This window comes from Stegostoma tigrinum, chromosome 3, assembly GCF_030684315.1.
Source record: "Stegostoma tigrinum isolate sSteTig4 chromosome 3, sSteTig4.hap1, whole genome shotgun sequence".
In the NCBI taxonomy this organism is placed as follows: domain Eukaryota; kingdom Metazoa; phylum Chordata; class Chondrichthyes; order Orectolobiformes; family Stegostomatidae; genus Stegostoma; species Stegostoma tigrinum.
Genome location: NC_081356.1, coordinates 114,227,472 through 114,251,625, shown reverse-complemented (window position 1 = coordinate 114,251,625; position 24,154 = coordinate 114,227,472). Strand labels below are relative to the sequence as shown.

The following is a 24,154-nucleotide window of genomic DNA, read 5'->3' as shown; positions in this document are numbered from 1 at the left end:
AAACAGAAGAAATTTTCTGGTAACTGAATTCAATAACATTTTGTCTATCTCCAACAGGGTTACAATGGGACATTTGAAGTGTTTCTTACTGGGGCAAATTCCACAGCTTTTAACTTGAATCAAAATTTTGTTTATAATGAGGGGATATTAACACTCCACGTGGCAAACTCTGAGACACTAGACTTTGAGAAGAGTCATCTCTTACAGTTTCAGGTATGGTCAACTGAGTAAATTTTATTTAAATAATTGACCCACCATGATATTTTTAATGATGAATTGTCACTGAAAGGATTTTAAAAATTTGAGCGTGATATGTTCAATGAGAGCAAAGTCTTTTGATTGGTTCATACAATATCAATAAATCTTGCTTTCCTTATCTAGAATAAGAGACAGAAAAATAAATAACATTCACTCAATTAAATCCCCTCAAAATCTCATACAAGAAAGAGAGTAGCAGTGGAAGGGTGCTTTTCAGAATGGAAATCAGTAACTAGTGGTCTTCTGCGGGCATCAGTGCTGCGGGGGGTGGGGGGGGACCTTTGTTGTTTGTTGTATAGATATAAAAGATCTGGAGGAAAATGTAGGTGGTCTGATTAGTAAGTTTGCGGATGGCACCAAAATTGACAGAGTTACAGATAGTGAGGAGAATTGCCAAAGGATAGTTTGCAGGTTTGGGCAGCGAAATGGCAGAGTTTAATTGGACAGATGCAAGGTGATCCATTTAGGAAGATCAAATTCAGGAGCGAATTAGACAATAAATAGCAGAACTCTTAGGAACATTTACATTCAGAGGGATCTGGATATATGGATCCACATATGTGGCTGTGGCAGTGACAGTGGCAAGATAGGTGGATGAGGTGGTGAAGAAGGCATACAGCTCTCTTGGCTTCATTGAACTGGGCATCAAATGCAAAAGTTCACAATTTATGTTATAGCTGTATAAAACTTTAATTAGCATACATTTGGAATATTAAATGCAGTTCTAATTGCCACACTACCAGAAGGACATGAAGACGGTGCAGGAAAGATTTACCAGGATGTTGCCTGGATTTGAGGGTTTTAGTTATGAGGAGAGGATGGATAAACTACAAAAGGACACGGGTTCAAGGTAAGAGGGGGAAAGTTTAGGGGAGAAGTGCAGGGAAAATCTTTCACGCAGAGGCTGATGGATGCCTGTCAGTGAAGGCGGTGAAATCAGGCCCGTGAGCAACTTTTAAGACGTACCTTGATAGACACATGAACGGAGACAAACAGTTGGATAGAAACCGTGTATGGGCAATGAGTAGCAGGTCTAAATAAGGACTAGGAATTGGTGTAGGCTTGGTGGGCCAAAGGGTCTATTGACACTGATGTCCTCCACCCAAGTCCCACCCCACACACATTCACCTGTGGCCTGGATTGCTCAACAATCCTAGGATTCTCCCTGAAAAGATAATTCAGTTTGAATTAAAAATGTATTCACTGTAATTATTTTTCAGTTAATTCTTTTCCTACATTTTCCCTCTCTCAATCTTTTCAAAATTTTTCTCATTTGCTTTCTGTCCCTTCGTGATTGTCTCCATGTTAACAGGGGATTTGTCTTTGGACCGAGCATGAAGCTGTGAGCAGAGGTTAAAAAACATAAGTTAGCTCAGGGACTAAAATACATAGGCAGTGAGCAGGAAATGCTGGAGACTAGAGCCAATATCCTTTGTCAACATGTGGAAAATGGAGAAGAAACCACAAGCAAGGATCAGACCTCACACTATTGGAGGGTTGAACAGTAATAAATGGAAGAGAGCCAAAGAACTAGTTGCCCATACAATGCTCTAGACCACAATTATATAAATGTGTACAACCACAAAGTCCCAAAATGCTACTCCATCTTCCAAACTCACTGCTACTCTCCAAAAGTTGGACAGTTCATAAGAGTTTGACAGTAACCCAAATGTTATTTTCTTACAGAACATGTGACCGATATGCCTTTTCCCGAAAGAAACATTGATGGTATAGGAAAAAAGAAAGAGCTTGCACTTATATGGCCCCTTTTTATGATCTCAGGATAACCCAAATTGTTTTGCATTTCATAAAGCCCTTCTTGAACTGCAGTAGTCCATGTGTATAAGAACACACGTAGTGCTGTTAGAGAAGGAGTTCCAAAATTTTGATCCTCTGAAGACAGTTTGCGACAAGTAACTTACTGACAGTAACCAAATAGCCTGTGCTGGTGAAACTTACACCACAGTGAGCACGTTACATGTGATTTTGTGATTGGAAAACATTTGCTAAATAGACGTGAGCATGTGAAGAATTACACTGTCGGCCAATTTAGGATTGTCAGTCGGGCTCACAATGTGATGGGCTTACACCTACTGGAAGCTATATGTCTCAATACATCAGGCCCTGCTTTTTGTAGGCAACAAGAACTTGCACATGTACTGCATCACTTTTAGCTTAACGAAACAGGTGACCACATACTCTGGATCATTTCTTAAGACCATTTCTTCACCAACTGTAGTGAATCTATCTGGTTTAAAATGTGTATAAATCTTTGCAGTTAACTGTCAGTCATCACCATTTGGTGCATTCTGCATGGTAACACCTCTACCAATCAGAGTCCACTTGCTGACTAACTAGAACTTTACTCTCCTACAGTATATTTGTCAATTACCACGTACTTTGATACTTCTTGTGAATTGTTCTGATGAGGTAAGACGAAAAGCCTTTAAAAAAATGCCCTTCTTTCAGTAACATTCCAGTTCTGTTTTCTCGAACAACTACCTTTATCCATTATATAGCTTCTATATAATTTGGTGCCAAACTGCATTGAATGCTTCAACTTTGGGTCCAACTAATATCTTATTCAAGATGAGGAAGGACACCACTTTGATTGGGACAACATATCCATCCTAGGACAAGCCAAACAGAGACACGCACGAGAATTCCTAGAAGCATGGCATTCCAACCGGAACTCCATCAACAAACACATTGATTTGGAGCCAATCTGCCATCCTCTGAGAAAAAGAACAGGAAATGACATCACCAACACAGGAAATGACATCACCAACCCAAGGAAACCTAAACAGATAAATAGAAAGCGAGACATAACACCAGCGCTTCATCGGAGGCTCACTGATGATGTTATCTACAGTGGTGACAAAACGTCTGAAAACTAACCTTCCAGCTCAGCGAACAAACTCACATCCAGAACCTCAACCTGAGCCACAAATCTTCTCAAAACTCGCTATCTTATTCAAGCTCAATATTACCTCCACTGGCAATTTTCAGTTTTTCTATTTCAAATTCAACACTTAAGCTTTTAGTTTTTACTTTGCTGAGCTAATTATCTACCACCTATTCCCATGTTAGGCTCCAGTAACTTACCATCAGTGCCCCGGAGAAATGGTCCACCTCTTTGCACTCCTAGGGCTCTCTCTGCAAGTGTAGCTTTGTTCCTAAGCCTTACATGCATGTAATTGCTTGTATCATCAGGACCATTATGTTTGTTTGATTTGGTTTGCTGGTTTTGACGGCATCCCATGACAATCAGATAGCTAGCATTTTTACATTTTGGTTAAAGGGAAAATCAGCTTTGTAACAGTTCATGAGACAAAACTCAGCAGTAAATGTCAGTGTTTTACTACACTGTTAATTTCATGGGAAGGGGGCTCACCACCTCAGATTTGACTCCATCTACCTGTAGGCCTGTTGAGGATCTTGTGACCGAGTGGTTCCACCTCTACAGCTGGAAGGATAAGACAGGTAGCCTGACAGCATGGGGTGCCCGTCAGTAAATTTCTACCCATTGGAAGCCTACCCTGAGATTGTAACCCCAAAAAAGCTATCCCTTGTGCCCAGCCAATCCCTCAGACTTGCCCGTCAATTGCGGTCTACCAATCAAGCCAGTCCAAAAAATGCCTGATTTACCTTTAAGCTGTGATCTCATCCCATCTTGTTTTCAGATTATGGCTGGGATCCCAGAAGCAGCTGCCAGCTTTCTGGGGTGGAACCTCCTCTGGAATGGGAATGGATGTCCATCTCTGAAAGAAATAAAGATTGTTATCTATGTAACGTGGCCCCAGGACAGTTGAATTTCAGCTTGGCAGGCTGATGGCTGTCAGGAAGGGTTTACAATATTCCTTAAAATCTAGCACAAAGTAAACAAAGATATTTTGGGAGACACAGATTAGTGACTTGAGTACAGAGCTCAATTCAGATGTTTGTGAGGTGATAAATTTTGTTAGGAAGACCGAGAAAAAGCAATAGAAACTAAATGACACAATTTTTACCATGACGCAGGAGCTGTGAACCCCAGGAAGTATGTTAGCCGTACAACAATCACGTGAGACACAGTTCTGATCCACGGATGGACCTGAGCATTTCATCCCCAATTCCAAATTTTATTCCAGAGACTTGGAGCATGCAAGTCCCTATCTGCATCTTCTGCATGAGTTTCAATCTCCTTCTCATGCATAGCCTATTTATGGATAATTTCCATTGCCTCAAAAATGATCTTCACCCAGTAAAGGTGAAATGTGGATTAGGTGAAAGTTCCGTAGCTACAAACTGCTGTAAATCCTATGTTATATCATTTGAGAGGACAGATAGAATTATGCACAGTTCAATCTGTTCAGACACCCATTGAGTGCAGGTAGAGACCACTGTGCCACAAGAGCCCTTATATAGTCGATTTGTAAGTGGATTGAATTTAAATTTCACAGGCTGTGATGGTAGAATTTGAACAAACATCCCCAGAGCACTGTGCTAATCCAGCACATTACCAGTGTGGTGGATCTCACCCCTTCACAACAACCCACAGCAACAGAGGCACTGGGGAGGCCAAGAAAAATGGTGGAAAGGTAGAACAGGTACAGATCAGCTTACAGAGAGCAATCAAACCATGTCTGCAGATATCTGCAAAGTGTAAGATGTAGATATGAAAGAGAAAGAGATCCACGAATAGATCTTTGGGGTACTCTAAAAGGAATAATTTCAGAGCTGAAAGACAAGCCATTTCTAGAGAAGCTCTGGCAATGATTAGATAAATTGCTGATGCCAAAGATCACAATGGGGTTGAAGATGATATTGATAAGTGCACTTTTGCAACGCCCACATGTTTCCCTTTGATTTGAATCACTCTGATGCAGTTGGACCAGAATCCTGATTTAAGGTTGAAGTGTAGCAGTGTGAAAAGCTGAGATAGAGGACAGGAAAGGCAGGATGGTGATGGGGTTGACGTTTGCAAAGAAATTTCAACACTGTCTATTTGTGAAGTTAAGATATATTATGTAGGACTGAGATAACAAGGTGTAGAGGTGGATGAACACAGCAGGCCATGCAGCATCAGAGGAGCAGGAAGGCTGACGTTTCAGGCCTAGACCTTTCTTCCGAAAAAATAAAAGACTTGTCAGGATTTTTCTTAAACACTGTCCTGCAAAACTGCTGAAACTCTTCAATAGTGCAGTTACCAATAATTACCAACATTTAAAACAACCTTTGCAGCTTTAGTATTTTCAAGCAATTCTGAAGCCACCTTGATGTGCTGTCTTCTAAATTCTTGCAGACTTGCTCCACATTGCCTTTTTGTGAATTCATCCCTTCACTAATATCTATGCTTGGTATATCTGACACATTTCAATGGCTTTATTTGTACTCAGCACAGTTCAATAGGCTGCACACACAATGGATGTCTGTTTTGTTGCTCATGCAACTATTTTCATTACAGAAGCATTCCTTTTCAGTTTGATGTTGTTCCAATCAAAACTGATTATGTTGATATCCGTTAATTTCATTGGTTCATTGGCGTTAAGAAAACAGAATAAATGTGATCAACCAAATTACTAAGGACTTGTGTTTGTAATTAATTGTTAAGTTGGCAAAATGCAGGTGCATGGCATGAAATCAATGTAATTTTGAGAGTTCTAACATTGAACAGCAAAGTCCTTGGGGATGAAATTCCTTATTTTTACTTGCATATTTATTCTGCAGAAAAAGCAAAGCAAGTTTTATCTTTGCAAGGACATTTAGCTGGAAGTCATAAACAAAAGCAGAAATTGCTGTAAAATCACAGCAGATCTGGCAGCATCTTTGGAAAGAAGGAAGAGTTTCAGGTCCAGTGACTCTTCTTTAGAATTGATTGTAGCTGGGAAAAGTTTGGTGTGTACGTTGGCGAAAGAATGGGGGCAAGGGGAAGGAGTAAATAATAGGTGGAGATGAAGGCCAGATAGAGAGAAAAATAGTTGGGCAGATGAAGGAATGGGAAAAGGTGAACCTGGGGCAATGAATAGGTGCTAAAATGGTGACTGTTAGTAGCTGACAATAGGTTATTAGTGGTAGCAACCCATTTGATGGCAGAACTTGTTGTGTGCGGGTTGGGAGAAGGTGCTCACTCCCTTAACTTATTGAACTCAATATTGAGTCCAGAAGGCTGTAGAATTTCCAAGTGGAAAATGAGGTTTTGTTTTTCCAGCTTGCATTGAGCTTTGCTGGAACACTATAGCAAGCCTGAGACAGAGATTTTGGCATCAGGGCACAGTGGTGTGTTGAAATGGCAGGTAACCAGAAGATCAGTGTGATTTTTCCAGATTGAAAGCAGCTGTTCTGCAAAGTGGTCACCCAGTCTAAACTTTGTTCCCCCGGTGTAGAGCAGACAATATTATGAGCAGCGAAAACATTAGATGAGATAGAATGAAGTGCAGGTGAAGTGATTCTTCATCTGGAAGGTGTGTTTGGGCCCACAAATGGCTAGGAGGGAGGAAGTAAATGAGCAATTTTTACACCTTCTGTGAAGGAAGGGAAGGCACCATGGGGCTATGGGAAGGCGTTGGGAGTCGGGGAGAAGTGGACCATGTTCTCCCAGAGAGAATGGACCCTGTAGAAGGCTGACAAGGGGGCGAGAGAAATATGTGTCTGGTGGTGGCCTCCTGATGGAGGTGGTGAAAATGGTGGCTAGTGATCCTTTGGCTGTGGATGCTGGTGCGATGGTAGATGAGGATGAGGGGGACCCTATCACTGTTAACCCCCATAATTTTGATAGAGGAAAATTCAGTTTTGGTAATGGCATTGAATGTAAAGGGGTGATGGTTAGATCCTGTGCTGTTGGAGCTTATCTTTCACTGGCATTTGCATTGCACAAATTTTGATTGCTTCTTTTCTGCCCAAGCCTGGATGTGTCCCGGTCTTGCTGTATATGGACACAGACCTGTACAGTATCAGAATTGACATCAATAAAGCTAGACATTGTGTAGTCATCAGCAAACATCCTCATTTCTGACCCCATGAAAGAGGGAAGATCGTTGGTGAAACAGCTGAATGGTTGGACTAGGACACCCACTGAGGAACTCCTGCAGAGATGTCCTTCAGCTCCAACTGATTGACATCCAACTGCCCACCAGCGTGCTGGGTATACTCTAACCAGAGAAGACCTTTCCCCCATTGACAATCCCCATTGACACCTGTTTTGCCAGAACCCCTAATGCCACACTCTGTCAACTGCAGCCTTGATGTCAAAGGCAGTCATTCTTACTTCCCCTTCAGAATTCAACTTTTGTTTCCATGTTTGAAACAAGGCTATCATGAGGTTAGGAGCTAAGTGGCCCTGGTGGGCCCCAAACAGAGATCAATGCTCAGCAAATTCTGTGAGAGATGATCTGAGAGTAGACAGAAGGGAGGTAATTGGCTGGGTTGGATTTCATGCCCCGGTAATGTTCCACATTATTGCGAAGATGCCAGTGTTGTAGCCATGCTGGAACTGCTTATATGGAAGCACAGCTGCTTTAGAGCATATGTCTTTGATACTATTACCAGAACATTGTCAGGCAGCATAGCCTTTATAATATAAAGTGCTTTCAGCTGATTTCTGATATGATGTGGAGTAATTCTGATTGGCTGAAGATTGGCATCAGTATTGTTAAGGACCTCAGGTGGATGGATCATCCACTGAGCACTTCTGGCTGAAGAGAGATGCAAAATTTCAGCGTTGTCTTCTGCACTGATGTGCTGCCTTCCCGTTTATTCCCCTTTATTCCCCCTTATTGTTGAAGATGGGAGTAATTGTGGAGCCTCCACATCCTGTTAGTTGCTTAACTATCAACTACTATGCATGATGGGATGTGGCAGGACTGCAGAACTTATATATGGTCCTTAGGTTATAGGAACCTATCATCTTGTAAATGGTAAATGCAAAAGCCCTGGGGAAAATTGATGAACAGAGAGATCTGGATGTTCAGGTCCATTGTTCCGTGAAGGTGGCAACACAGGTCGATAGAGTGGTCAAGAAGGCATATGGCATGCTTTCATTCATTGAACAGGGTATTGAGTACAAGAGTTGGCAGGTCATGTTACAGTTGTATAAGATTTTGGTTCGACCACATTTGGAATACTGCATACAGTTCTGGTCGCCACTTTACCGAAAGGATGTGGATGCGCTGGAGAGGGTGCAGAGGAGGTTCACCAGGATGTTGCCTAGTATGGAGGATGCTAGCTATGAAGAGAGGTTGAGTGGATTAGGATTATTTACATTAGAAAGAGGGAGGTTGAGGGGGGATCTGATTGAGGCCTACAAAATCATGAGGGGTATAGACAGGGTGGATAGCAAGAAGCTTTATTCCAGAGTGGGGGACTCAATTACTAGGGGTCACGATTTCAAGGTGAGAGGGGAAAAATTTAAGGGAGATATGTATGGAAAGTTCTGTAGGCAGAGGGTGGTGGATATCTGGAATGTGTTGCCAACAGAGGTGGTAGAGGCAGCACGATAGCGTTTTTTAAGATGTATCTGGACAGATACATGAATAGGCAGGGGACAGAAAGATACAGATCCTTGGAAAATAGGCGACAGGTTTAGTTAGAGAATCTGATCGGTGCAAGCTTGGAGGGCCGAAGGGCCTGTTCCTGTGCTGTAATTTTCTTTGTTCTTTGTTCTTGTTCTTGTGTATACTGCTTACACTGTTTGGTATGTAAGTAGTCCTGTGCTGTATATCCTAGGCCTACAGCATATATCCTAGGATCTTAAAGCAAGTGGCAATAGAGATAATAGATGCACTGGCAATATTACTCCAAAATTCCCTGGATTATAGAAAGGTTCTAGAGGATCAGAAAAATGCTAATGTAATGCTAAACGTGGGTGAGGTCCTGGAGGACTGGAGGATTGCTAATGTTGTCCCCTTGTTTAAGAAGGGTTGCAGGGATAATCCAGGCAATTATCAACTGGTGAGCCTGACGTCAGTGATAGGGAAGCTGCTGGAGAAGATCTTGAGAGATAGGATCTATTCCCATTTGGAAGAAAATGGGCTTATCAGTGATAGGCAGCATGGTTTTGTACAAGGAAGGTCATGTCTTACCAGCTTAATAGAATTCTTTGAGGATGTGACAAAGTTGATTCATGAGGGAAAGGCTGTAGATGTCATATACATGGACTTCAGTATAGTGTTTGATAAGGTTCCCCATGGCAGGCTGATGGAGAAAGTGAAGTCGCATGGGGTCCAGGGTGTGATAGCTAGATTGATAAAAAAAATAGGCTAGGCAACAGGAGACAGAGAGTAGTAGTGGAAGGTGGCTTCTCAAAGTGGAGACCTGTGATTAGTGGTGTTCCACGGGGATCAGGGCTGGGATCACTGTTGTTTGTGATATATGTAAATGATTTGGAGGAAGGTATAGATGGTCTGATTAGCAAGTTTGCAGATGACATGAAGATTGGTGGAGTAGCAGAGAGTGAAGGGGACTGTCAGAGATTACAGCAGAATATAGATAGATAGATTGGAAAGTTGGGCAGGTAAATGGCAGATGGAGTTCAATCCGGCCAGATGCGAGGTGATGCGTTTTGGAAGATCTGATTCAAGAGCAAATTATACAGTAAATAGAAAACTCCTGGGGAAAATTGACGTACAGAGAGATCTGGGTGTTCAGCTCCATTGTTCCCTGAAGGTGGCAACGCAGATCAACAGGGTAGTCAAGAAGGCATACGGCATGCTTTCCTTCATCAGATGGGGCATTGAGTACAAAAGTTGGCAGGTCATGTTACAGTTGTATAAGATTTTGTTTCAGCCACATTTGGAATACTGTGTGCAGTTCTGGTCACCACATTACCAAATGGATGTGGATGCTTTGGAGAGGGTGCAGAGGAGGTTCACCAGGATGTTGCCTGGTATGGAGGGCGCAAGCTATGAAGAGAGGTTGAGTAGATTAGGATTATTTTCATAAGAAAGACGGAGATTAAGGGGGACCCTGATTGAGGTCTACAAAATCATGAGAGGCATAGACAGGGTGCATAGCAAGAAGCTTTATTCCAGAGTGGGGGACTCAATTACTAGGGTTCATGAGTTCAAAGTGAGAGGGGGAAAGTTTAAGGGAGATATGCATGGAAAGCTGTTTTCGCAGAGGGTGTTGGGTGCCTGGAACGCGTTGTCAGTGGAGGTGGTAGACGCAGACACGATAGTGTCTTTTAAGATGTATCTGAACAGGTACATGGATGGGCAGGGAGCGAAGGAATACAGACCCTTAGAAAATAGATGACTCATTTAGACAGAGGATCTCGATTGGTGCAGGCTTGGAGGGCCAAAGGGCCTGTTCCTGTGCAGTAATTTTCTTTGTTCTTTGTTCTAATACCCTTATTCAAAATGCAAGGGAGGCAGTAAATAGGAAACTACTGACCAGTTATTTATCATTTGTTGTTGGGAAATTGTTGGAATCATTAATAAAGAAGTAGTAACAAAACACAATCCATGGTTTTATGAAGGTCTGCATGATTTTATGGAGGGTAAATTGTGTTTGACTAATTTGCTGGAGCTCTTTGAAAATATAACAGGTAATATTGATAATGGGGATCTTGCAGACGTAGTATGGCTCGACTTCCAGAGGGGTTAGGAGTACTATATCAGTTTGAATAGAGGGCTGGCTGACTAACAAAATCAAAGAGTCAGAATAGATCCGTCTTTTTCTGGTCGGCAAGCTTGAACGAGTTGGGTATCTTTGAGGCCCAACTATTTACAATCTAATTAATAACTCAAAAGGTGAAATAAAATATACTATAGCTAAATTTGCAAATGACACTAAAATAAGTAAGAAAGTCAGTTGCAATAAAGAAATAATAGAACTTAGAACATAGAACACTCCAGCGCAGCACAGGCCCTTTGGCCCTCGATGTTGTGCTGACCTCTGAAACCAAACTGAAGCCCATCTAACCTAACTATTCCATTATCATCCATATGTTTATCCAATGACCATTTAAATGCCCTTAAACTTGGCGAGTTGCTACTCTGCAACTACTGTTGCAGGCAGGGAAATTTACAAACGGATCTGGTTAGGTGAATCGACCAAGATTTGGCAGATGAAGTTTAATGTGAATGAATGTAAAGTTATCCATTTTGGTCTGAACAATAGAAAGTCAACTTATTATCTGAATGGAGAGAAACTTCAGTGTGCTTCAGTGCATAGAGATATCCTCATGCATGTATTGTAGGAAGCTAGTATACAGGTACAGCAGGTAATAAGGAAAGCATGTGAAATTTTGGTATTTTATGGCTAAAGAAATGGAGTATAAAAGTAGTGAAATGCTGTTGTAAATGTACGAGACAATGGTGAGACCGCACCTGGAGTGCTATGTACAGCTTACTTGAGAAATGATGGAATTGCTTTAGAAGCAGTTCAGAGGAGGTTGACTCAATTAATTCCAGAGATGGAAATCTTGTCTTTTGAGCAGAGATTGAGCTGCTTAAGCCTATACATTCTGGAGTTTAGAAAGATGAGAAGAGATCTAATAGCCGTATATAGATGCTAAAGGGGATTGACAAATTGGGCGGAGAGTGGATGCTTCTCTATGTGGGGAAATCTAGAACAAGAGGTCATAGTTTTAGGCTAAGGATTGGCATATTTAAAGCAAATATAAGAAAGAATAATTTCTCTCAAGGGGTCATGAGTCTGTGGAATTCAGTAGCCAGAGTGTGAAGAAATCCAGGATACTTAATAAATTTAATGAAGAGAATAGCAGATTTTTAATTAACAATTGGTAAAGAGTTATGAGGAGCAAGTAGGAAAGTGGAGTTAGGTTGAGATGAGATCATCCATGATTGCATTAATTAGTGGAGCAGGTTTGAGGGACAGAATTGCCTACTCCTAGTCCTTATGTTCTTCCCTTTTTACGTTCTTATGTACCTTTATCAGGTTGACACCTAATTTTAGGAATGCCTGGTTCTGCGCCTGGCATGTCTTCCTGCACTCTTTACTGAGCCAGGATTGACCTGGTAGTAATAGTACATGGAACATATGCCAAGCTATGAAGTGACAAACTGTGGCTAATACAATTCGACTGCTGTTGATGGCCCACAGCTTGTCATTGATACCCAACCATGCATTGCTAAATTTGTTTGATGTCTGTCTTATGTGGCATGGTGGCAGTGCCACAGAATGGGATTATTTTGTACAATTTCTTGTTCTAGGCACGACGCTTTATCAAGAATATGAAAGTATTTAGAGTGCAAAAAAAGATTGACTGGAATGGTCCCAAAGATGATGAAATACAAACCAAGAACTGTGGATGCTATAAATCAGAATCAAAAACCAAAGGTGCTGGAAAAGCCCAGCAGGTCTGGCAGCATCTGTGCAGAGAAATTAGAGTCTGCGTTTTGAGTCTGGGGACCATTCCCCAGAACTGAACCTCTGAGTTCTGAGGAAGAGTCACCGGACACAAAACGTTAACCCTGATTTCTCTTCACAGGTGCTGCCTGACCTGCTGAGCTATTCCAGTAACTTCTGTTTTTGCCCCAGTGATGAGACAATTGGTTGCTTGAATAATGTGGAGATACCAGTGCTGTTCTCCTTTGAGAAGAGAAGATTAAGATGAGATTTGACATAAATGATCAAAATCATGGAGGCCCGCTTGAGTAGGTAAAGAGCAGCTGTTTCCATCAGTAGAAGGGTTTACTATCAGAGGCCCTCTTTTTAGAGGATTGGCAAATGAAGCAATGGCGACATGTGGAAAACTTTTCTAGGTAGTGAATGATTTGGAATTTGTGGGAGCAAATTCAATGAAGGCCTTCGAAAGAGAATTCAGTAGTTATTTGAAGAGAAAAGTTTGGCATGGCTATGAGGAATATGGTTAGAGAGTGGGACTAGATGAGTTGCTCTCACAGACAGTAGACACTGATGTAATGGGCTGAATGGTCTTCTTAAATAATGCATAAATTGTATATTTAGAGTTTCTATAGAAATAGCTGTTGTTATTGGCCTACATTGGTTACTGAATGATTTTTATTCAGTTGTTTAATTGGAATGACAGTTTATCAAAGTATGCATTTCTTATTTTTTCAGATATGTGCTGTTGAGTTGGAGACACAAGAATTGTTTAGCTCTGTTGCCATTGTACATGTTGATATAACAGATAGAAATGACAACAGCCCTAAATTTGATCAAGATTATTTTTTACTGGAAGTCTCAGAAGACAGTCCAAATGGCTACAACGTGACTTGCATCACTGTAAGAAATTATAGAGAGATTTTACTAAAATATATTTTAAAATCATTTATGTACAGTCTGTTTATTCATCTTTTTATGTTTACAAAGGCCACAGATGCTGATAGCTCAAATTTTCGCAGGATAACCTATCAACTTCTTGGATCTGACAGCGTGTAAGTTTCCTAATCTTTAAATGTAGCTATTCACGGTGATACCGGTCATTCTGATGTTGGTGTTGAATCACCAATTTTGGCGATTTCATTGCAATCAAAATGTTGGAGAATAAGTTGGAAGGAAGTATTTACGTCTTGACTCATTAACAACTTCTTTATAGACTGACAACCATGTTCCCAACAATTGTGATATTACTAATAAAACATTGATACTTATATATAGCATTGTTATATATGCGTTCTGATGAAGAGTCACTAGACTCAAAACATTGAGTATGTTTGTCTCTCCATTGATGCTGCCAGACCTGCTGAGTTTCCCAGCAATTTCTGCTTTCATTTGTTTGAATCTCCAGCATCCGCTGTTCTTTGTTTTATATTGTGGCCTAAGCCTCCTTTATTTCCTGCCAAATAGTTGGTTTACTGGACCAGTGGTTTCCCCATGCAATGGAGTGAGAAGTTTCTCCGTGCATTTCTCAATGATGCAATTTGGATACTTGAGTTCAAATACAAAAGTAGGACACCTGGCATCCTTTGCTGGTCTGGCCTTGACATGACTGCAGTTTCACAGAAATCTGGCTATCTATCAATTGCCTGTGAAGTAGCCTAGCAAACCACACAGTTATATCAAACAACTGCAGAAAAGAGCACAAAGATTACACCGATCCTTGGATTTACTGAATAAACTGTAGTGGTTCCAGAAGATGGCGCACTGCCCACCTTCTTAAAAGAAAGATGTGATAGGTAATAAATATTGACCTCACCAGAAGTGTTAACATTGTTGTGAATGAATAAAATAAGACTGGAAATATAATGATGCAAGGTGCCAATTTTGCACTGGTACCAACTGACCACCTTGGCTCACGCTGATATGTTTTCAAAGACTAAATTCTAAGGCAGAACACTTTGAAAGTCCTTCTAACCTTCAATTTGGGGTATGACATTCGATGGATAAAATTATATCTTAAACAAAACAGAAGTTGTTGGAAAAGCTCAGCAGGTCTGGCAGCATCTGTAGAGAGAAATTAGAGTTAATGTTTTGGGTCGAGTGACCCTTCCTCTGAACTAGTTATATCTGTTAGACTATCCATCCAATTATCGAAACACAAGAGATTTGCCAAGAAAATGCACACTTGAATAAATTGGTGATCTCATTCAAGCATTCAAAATACTTGACAGGCTCCATAAGGAGAAGGAACAAGAACAACACAGCACAGATTCAAATTGATTTGCAAAAGGAGCAAATGTGATGTGAAAGAAAACATTTTGCACAAGGAGTGGCTCAGATTTGGAATGCCTGGAATTTTGGTGGAGGCAGGTTCACTGTGTCTTTAAACAGGCATCAGATGTTTATGTGAATAGAAACAACTTGCAAGGACACAGGAAAAGTCAGGAGAATGGTACTAAGTCATGATGCTCCTTTGGAAAGCTGGTGAGGCAACAATGGGCTAAATGGCATTCCGCTGTGCTGTGACCATGCTGTGGTTCTGGGATTCTATTTGCTTTAGAACTGGCAGGATCCAAGTTGCAAAATGGCACTGTCACTAGTAGGGACTGCAGATGCTGGAGAATCTGAGATAACAAGGTGTAGAGCTGGATGAACACAGCAGGCCAAGCAGCATCAGAGGAGCAGGAAGGCTGGCGTTTCGGGCCTAGACCCTTCTTCAGAAATGGGGGAGGGGAAGGGGTTGCAAGGAAAAGTGCTGGGTGTAGTGGGGCTGGAGGGGAGTGTGGAGCAGACAAAGGAGTCCTGGAGAGAGTGGTCACCCCAGTTCTGGACGAGACTTTCCACTCTCGCACATCTCAGATGTCCTCGTTTTTCAAAGACCACAACATCCCCCCGCTTAGTGGTCGAGAACCCCCTCGACCGTGTCTCCTGCATTTCCCGCAGCTCATCCCTCACACCCCCTCCCCGCAATAACAACCAAAACTGAATCCCCCTCGTCCTCACATACCACGCCACCACCCTCCGGATACAACGCATCATCTTCCAACACTTCCACCATCTGCAATCCAACCCCACGCCCAAAGACATTTTTCCCACCCCACCCTTATCTGCTTTCCGGAGGGACCACTCTCTCTGTGACTCCCTTGTCCGCTCCACACTCCTCTCAAGCCTCACCACACCTGGCACTTTTCCTTACAACTGCAGGAAGTGCTACACCTGCCCCCACACCTCCCCCCTCACCTCCATCCCAGGCCCCAAGAAGACTTTCCACATCAAGCAGATGTTCACCTGCACATCTGCTAATGTGGTATACTGCACCCACAGTTCCCATTGTGGCCTCCTCTACTTCAGGGAAACCAATCAGAAGCTTGGGGATCGCTTTGCAGAACACCTACGCTCAGTTTGCAATAAACAACTGCACCTCCCAGTTGTGAACCATTTCAACTCCCCCTCCCATTCCTCAGATGACATGTCCATTCTGGACCTCCTGCAGTGCCACAATGATGCCACCCAAAGGTTGCAGGAATAGTAGCTTATATTCTCCTTGGGAACCCTGCAGCCCAATCGTATCAATGTGGACTTCACAAGCTTCAAAATCTCCCCTCCCCCTACCATATCCCAAAACCAGCGCAGCTTGTCCCTGCCTCCCTAGCCTGTCCTTCCTCTCACCTATCCCCTCCTCCTATCTCAAGCCCCACCCCCACTACCTACCTACTAGCCTCATCCTGTTGACCTGTCCGTCCTCCCTGGACTGACCTATCTTGTCCCTAACTCCCCACCTACACTCACCTTTAGTGGCTCCATCCCCATCTCTTTGACCAGTCTGTCTCTTCTCTACCTATCTTCTCCTCCATCCATCTTCTATCTGCGACCCCCTCTCCCTATTTATTTCAGACCCCCTTTCCCTACCCCCATTTCTGAAGAGGGGTCAAAATGCCAGCTTTCCTGCTCCTCTGATGCTGCTTGGCCTGCTGTATTCATCCAGCTCTACACCTTGTTATCTTTGGTTAATTCCTAATTTCAGTTACAAGATTTATGTTACCAGAGCTATTCTTATGCATATCGCAATAAATCCTGCTCAAATGGTTATCCTATGTAGAGTTGGATCTGATAAAGTTGCTTGTCTGCCAAAAACATCTACAGGACTCAAAGTTGAAATGTATTCAATACTTTTTCTTTGAAAGCTATTAGTAAAAATTTAAGCACCAAAATCAAAGTACCGGTCAATAAAATAAAACACAAATGGATTGGAATGTTTACTTCAGATGGCAGCTGGTGCTTATTTGTTCAGTATATTCAAGCCAGAAGTTGATAGATTTTTTTTGATATAGAGGGAATTCAGGAATATGGAGATAGTATGGGAAAGTGGAGTTAAGTTGGAATACCAGCCGTGGCTTTAATGAAAGAAGAGCAGACTCAGTCGAAGGGCTGAATTGCTTTAACTATCTGATTTTTCATATTATTCCTGAATCACAAGTCAGATAATGGTTTATATTTGGCTTTGATAATGACAGATTGCGGACATTTGATGTGCACCCACATCTTGGGACCTTCTTTGTGAAGAATAAAACGTTCTTGGACAGAGAGAAGAGACAGCAGTTTTTTGCCACACTGCAAGCAAGAGATGGTGGAGGACTTGCAACCAATGTACAGATAGAAGTTTCCATCTCAGATGCAAATGATGAAGTGCCCATTTTCCAAAGAAACAGTTATGCTGGATTCATTAAGGAAAATGTAATCAAAGATATTGCCCAGGTTCAGGTACGAGGCAAATTCCAATGAAATATTTTTGTTTTTGAATAGGTCATGATGTGTTTGTGATGTTGAGGTCCATAGGAAAAAGGCAACAGTGTATAACACAGTGTGATTTTTCACAGCTGGAATGTTGCAGAGGTCTCTTCAGATCTTCTGGATAGTTGGAAATTTCCAACTGACTTTGGAAGAGTTATCCTGGCTAACCATAAAACTGAATGACACACAGAGTCCCAACACAATACCTGACTCACACTTGAGCCTGCACATCAGTCTTCCTTCCCGACACCCAAACAACCCTAACAGCTGTGCCCCCAACCTGGAACCTGACCCTGCTCCATCTCTGTCCCACTCTAACAATGGGGACATCAGGCACAAAAAGTTGTGGGAGGGTAGTTAGACAACTTTGTCCAATCTGGGTCAAAAATGGGCATTCCAATTGAGATCAAAGAATTTGGGGCAACAAGGGGGATTTTTGGTCCCTTCAGTCTGGCACTACAGGAGATGCAGACATACTAAACAGCATTGATGTGAAAATTCCTCTTCTCTACTAAACAGGGCAGACTCATCCCAATTCATGTTCTTGAACATCAGACGAGCTATAATCCTTATAATCAATTTTTGAGGCGACACGGTGGCTCACTGGTTAGCACTGCAGCCTCGCAGCACCAAGGACCTGAGTTCAATTCCAGCCTCGGGTGACTGTCTGTGTGGAGTTTGCACATTCTCTGCATGCCTGCATAGGTTTCCTCTGCATGTTCCAGTTTCCTCCCACAGTCCAAAGGTGTGCAGTTTAGGTGGATTGGCTGTGCTAAATTGCCCTTAAAGTCAGGGAAGTGCAGGCTAGGTGGATTAGCAATGGGAAAGGCAGGGTTATAGGGAAAGGGTAGGGACATGTGAACTCAGTGGGCTGAATGGCTTGCTTCCACACTGTGTACTTCTATAAATTCATACCAGAGAGTGATTTGTGTCTGTTAATGCAGAACATTTTGCTGTACTTCCCAGCACTGTAATCTGATAATAGATGGGTATATTTCAGTTTACCCCACTTGGACACAGAATCCAGGGTTAAAGAATAGACATGGCTATGCAGATTATGAAGATTTGTTGAAACCAGCATAACAACTGCCCTGTATTTTAAGGGATAGTCCTTTATTTTACAAATTGTCCAGCCTCTTATCCATTATTTCTCAGACAGCTGCTTAGGGACTGATCCTGAAAAATCTCCAAAGTGAATTAGAATGTTTTGAGTGAGCATGTAAGTGAGACAGCAAGCAGAGAATGACTTCAACGAGATATATTGTAGGTTTTTATTGTTCTTAATTCCCTGGCTCACACACCCCTGTTCACATATTTACCAAACACCACCCCCACTCGAAACCTCCTCACATTCTGCTACCCCTGGCTCGGTGATTAGAGTTTCCCTTATTTTGTTTCCTCAGTATTGGTTATTCTGGTTTAAACAAATCGTGTCTGACTGTTAAGCAATGTCTCTCTCTAGCCTTCCTTAAATTAAAAAAAAGACAGGACCAACCTACAGAAAGTACTTGAGACACTGACCTTGACTTTTTTTGGAAGTGGTAAAATGTAAATCAACATTCCCTCGGGTAAAATAGTCATGAACCAGAACAATAATATGCCGTGCCTGGAGTTTCCAGCCCCATTTTCTTTCTTACTGCTCTTAACCTAATAATCATATGTTTTTACATTGTCACACTTAATTATGCAATAATAAAAAAGAGTTGGTTATTTTTAGAAAATGAGGTGCCTCACTCACCAATAGTTAAAATTGATCATGGGTATTAATGTAGTGTGATGACAAATCAGTAGGTACTTTACTACTTGTGCGATCTAGTTTTCCATGTGTATGCTGTTGCTAACAATACAGAAGTTGGGTTCTGATTCTCATATTGCTGGCACTGATTTGAGATAGGTTCGGTTGCAATAAAATGTGAACTGTCAACATAATTACCCAGCTATCTTCAGGTAAGGTGAAGTTCCACACAAAGGTGGTTGAATGCATTTGTTGAATTGGCTCAGATCAGTTAACACTTAGCCACTAAATCACCAGGAATGCTGTTAGCCTCCAGCTGTTTTAGACAACAGTTGACACAAATTTGAGTCATTAACAAAACTAGCTTTCGACTTCCAGAAGGTGTGATTTATGAAAGGCTGCGACTGTTTCACTGTTCTTGAACTTTCATCATTCATAGGCTTTTGACAGGGACCAGGAGGGTTCCCCGAACAGCAACATTGTTTACTCAATCATCAAAGGAGATCCTGCTAAACATTTTACAATCAATAGTTCCACTGGAATAATATCTGTGGTCAAACCATTGGACAGGGAATCCATGGATGGTTCTTTGAATGGAATTATCAATTTAACTGTGCAAGCCAGAGATTGTGGTAATCCTGCACGTAGCTCTACAGCACAGGTTGCCATCAAAGTGGAGGTATGACATGAAACAGTGATTTTTTTTTGATCTCTCCATTTTTTGATAGAAGTGTCACTTTTACAGTGTCTGAGTGGAATTCCAATGGTAATGACTCAGCCGTCTCAAGACTGGAGCACATTTCTGATATTTGACTGTTAACCTTTAAGATTGCTGCTTAGCTATCTCCCTGTTCAAATCCAGGTCACTGCAAATGCTTTTTAAATTCCACAGTTCAATTAACATCCAGCAAATCTCAGGCTCTGAGATTAAACAAATGGCCTTCTTTTTCAAAGTTGACTCACATCTGTAAGGATTCAGAAAATTTTCTTTTGAAAAGAGCTCTCCCCAGAGAATTTTTTTTAAAAGAAGTTTTTGCAATCGGTTGCTGGAAAATTAATTGGGCTTTCATTCCATTATGGTCGGGGCAGGTGGAAAGTAGTCAGGCCGTTTCCTGAAGCAGGAACTTAGAGAAAGATAAATGGTTTCCATTGTGACTTCAACCGTTTTGTTTCACTCAGAATCTTCAGTGATGAGAAATAAGCTGTTGCTTCTGCCGTTTCCCTGCCCCGTCACCAAAAGCACAGTTCAGGTGAAGTCACAGGTTAATGTGGGAAATTATGTATATTCTGCCATTTTAATCCTGAACTAACTGTTTGGGCGACTAAAATAATTTGCCTGGTTTCTCATCCTCAATACTGGAATTGCATGGACTACTCACCTAGTCTGTAACCCAGCCAGATGCCAGCTAGTTCTCATGCACACTAGCTTAAGAGAAAGGCAGGCTGGAATGATGGCCATCACCTCCCAAAGCAGAAGCGACACTTCGGTTTGTTGGAACATTGTCCAAGTCAGTGAGTGAGTGAGAGTTTCTCTGAAACCCTCACATCTCCTATTCCACTCACCTCCCCATTTTTCAATGGTGCAATACATGCCCCATACCCTCTTGACTTCCCCATGAACACTCCATACCTCCATGGCCTCTCCATGTCTGCACCACATCCTCATGACTTCTCCATTTTTGCTCCATACCCTCATGACCGCTCCATACCTTCATACCCTTAGTGTGCACTTTGTACCTCATGACTACCCCATGTCAACTCCATACTGCTGCTAAGATTCCTCATGTGTCTCTGTACCCCATGACTTCCCACACCTACTCCATATCCCTATTCCCACTCTGCACCCCAATGTTCTACTCCATACCCCTATGATTCCCCCATGCCCACGGAGCTGACATGGGGACCAGGGGTTATAGAGGGACAGTGAGGTACAGAATGATTTCTCCATGTTCACTGCCCACTCTATCCATTATGATCCCCCATCTCAACTCATATACCCCCATGCCCATTACATATCCCCATGGCCACAAAGCTAACTCTCTCAAACTCCAATGCTCACTCCACGCCCCCATGACCTCTTATGTCCAATTTTTATTATGTTAAAGATGTTCAGGCTCAGGGATATTAGGAACTGCAGATGCTGGAGAATCTGAGATAACAACGTGTAGAGCTGGATGAACACAGCAGGCCAAGCAGCATCAGAGGAGCAGAAAAGCTAACATTTTATGCCTAGACCCTTCATCAGAAGTTGGCGGGGGGGGGGGGAGAGGAGGAGGACAGGGTTCTGAAATAAATAGGGAGAGGGGGGAGGCAGATCGAAGATGGATTGACGAGAAGATAGGTGGAGAGGAGACAGACAAGTTAAAGAGGCAGGGATGGAGCCAGGAGAGGTGAGTGTTGATAGGGAGGTAGGGATGAGATAGGCAAGTCCAGGGAGGACAGACAGGTCAAGGGGGTAGGATGAGGTTAGTAGGTAGGAAATGGGGGTGCGGCTTGAGGCGGGAGGAGGGGATAGGTGAGAGGAAGAAAAGGTTAGGGAGGCAGGGACAAGCTGGAGTGCTTTTGGGATGCAGTGGGGGGAGGGGAAATTTTGAAGCTTGTGAAATCCACATTGATACCATTGGGCTGCAGGGTTCCCAAGCAGAATATGAGTAGCTGTACCTGCAACCTTCAGGTGGCATCATTATGGCACTGCAGGAGGCCCATGACGGACACGTCGTCTAAGGAATGCGAGGGGGAGTTGAAATGGTTCGCGACTGGGAGGTGCAGTTGCTTATTGCGAACCGAGCGTAGGTGTTCTGCAAAGGCTTGGGGACCTCTTTGCAGAACACCGACGCTCGGCTTGCAATAAACAACTGCACCTCCCAGTCGCGAACCATTTCAACTCCCCCTCCCATTCCCTAGACGGCATGTCTACCCTGGGCCTCCTGCAGTGCCACAACGATGCCACCCGAAGGTTTCAGGAACAGCAACTCATATTCCGTTTGGGAACCCTGCAGCCCAATGGTATCAATGTGGATTTCACCAGCTTCAAAATCTCCCCTCCCCGCACTGCATCCAAAAACCAGCCCAGCTCATCCCTGCCTCCCTAACCTGTTCATCCTCTCACCTATCCCCTCCTCCCACCTCAAGCTACACCCCCATTTCCTACCTATTAACCTTATCCCGCCCCCTTGACCTGTCCGTCCTCCCCGGACTGACCTATGCCCTCCCTACCTGCACTCACCTCTACTGGCTCCAGCCCCACCCCTTTAACTTGTCTGTCTCCTCTCCACCTATCTTCTCCTCTATCCATCTTCTATCCACCTCCCCCTCACCCTATTTATTTCAGAAACCCCTCCCACTCCCCCTTTTCTGTTGAAGTGTCTAGGCCCAAAACGTCAGCTTTTCTGCTCCTAAGATGCTGTTTGGCCTTCTGTGTTCATCCAGCTCTACACTTTGTTATCTCTTACCTCTGGCTCAAAGGCTTTGGATTTGGCTCCAGAAGCTGGCTGCTTAATTTAGTCCAATCTTTCAGCATAGTTTGAGAGAATTCTTCATAAACATAAGCACTTAAGAAATAGGAGCAGGACTAGGTCAACAGATCTATAGAGCCTGCTGCACTATGGAATAAGATCTTTTCATGGACTCAGCTCCACTTACCCACCCACTCACCACAACACTTAATTCCTTGACTGTTCAGAAAGCTTACTTTGCCTTTAAAACATCGAACAAGGTAGCCTCAACTGCTTCACTGGGCAGGAAATTTCAGATTCCCAAACTTTTGCATGAAGAATTTCTTCCTTAACCCAGTCCTAAATCTGTTCCCTCATATTTTGAGTATATGCCCCCTAGTTCTAGTTTCACCCACCAGTGGAAACGACCTCCCTGCTTCTCTCATAGCTATTCCCTACATAATTTTATATGTTTCTATAATATTCTCCCCCATTCTTTTAAATTCCAATGAGAAGAGTCCCAGTCTACTCAATCTCTTCTCATAAGCCAACCCTCTCAATTCTGGAATCAACCGAGTATCTCCTCAGCACTCCCTCCAGTGCTAGTACATCTTTTCTTAAGTAAGGAGACCAAATATGTACACAATACTCCAATGTGACCTCACCAGCATCCTGTACAGCTGCAGCATAACCTCCCTGCCTTTAAACTCCATCCTCCTAGAAATGAAGGACAATATTCCATTTGCCTTCATAATTAGCTGCTGCACCTGCAAACCACCTTGTGATTCATGCACAAGGTCACCCAGGTCCCTCTGCACAGCAGCATGCTGCACTTCTTCACCATTTAAATAATAGTCCATTTAGCTGTCATTCCTACCAAAATTGATGACTTTACATTTTTCACATTGTACTCCATCTGCCTGACCCTTGCCCACTTATTTAGCCTACCTATAAAGACAACACAGTATGGAGTTAGAGGAACACAGCAGGCCAGGCAGCATCAGAGGAGCAGGAAAGCTGATGTTTTAGGCCAGGACCCTTCTTCAGAAATGGGGGTGGGGCAAGGGAGCTGGGAAATAAATAGAGAGAAGGGGTGGGACTGGGGAAGGCAGGTGGAATGGTGATAAGTGAGTGTAGGTAGGGATTGGTCAGTGAATGGGAGGAGCAGATAGGTGGGAGATAAGATGGACGGGTTGTGTTAGGCCCGGGGTGGGAAGTTTTTAAAACTGGTGAATTCTATATTCAGGCCACTGGGCTGTAGGCTCCTGAGGTGGAATATGAGGTGTTATTCCTCCAGTTTGCAGGTGGTGCCATTATGGCACAGGAGGAGGCCCAGGATTGACACATAACCCAGGGAGTTGGGGTGGGAGTTGGAGTGGGAGTGGGAGTGGGAGTTAAAATGGTTGGCAACCAGAAGGTGTTGTCATTTATTGTGTACTTAACCTATCTATAGCCTTCTGCAGACTTTCAGTGTCCTCTGCACACTTTGTTCTAAGGCTTGTGTGAGCAGCATTCTGTTGGCTCAAAGTTTAAACTGAGGTTCTGGCTACCTATTGAGGTAAAAGATCATATTGCATTGTTTAAAGAAGAAAAATAAATTATTAACCGATATAGGAACAGGAGCGTGTTAATCAGCCCCATGAGCCAGTTG

The 24,154-nt window shown here is 42.8% G+C and overlaps 1 protein-coding gene across 2 annotated transcripts in view; it reads left to right on the top strand.

Moving 5' to 3' along the window:
* The window catches only part of LOC125451065 (cadherin-related family member 2-like), a 142,178-nt gene that overhangs the window by 28,807 nt on the left and 89,217 nt on the right, over nt 1-24,154 (top strand). For both annotated transcript variants that reach the window (XM_048527772.2, XM_048527771.2), the window contains exons 13-17: nt 58-213; nt 13,282-13,446; nt 13,534-13,598; nt 17,058-17,304; nt 19,509-19,748. In XM_048527772.2, coding sequence (XP_048383729.2) covers nt 58-213; nt 13,282-13,446; nt 13,534-13,598; nt 17,058-17,304; nt 19,509-19,748 — 873 coding nt within the window. The remainder of the gene's footprint in view (nt 1-57; nt 214-13,281; nt 13,447-13,533; nt 13,599-17,057; nt 17,305-19,508; nt 19,749-24,154) is intronic.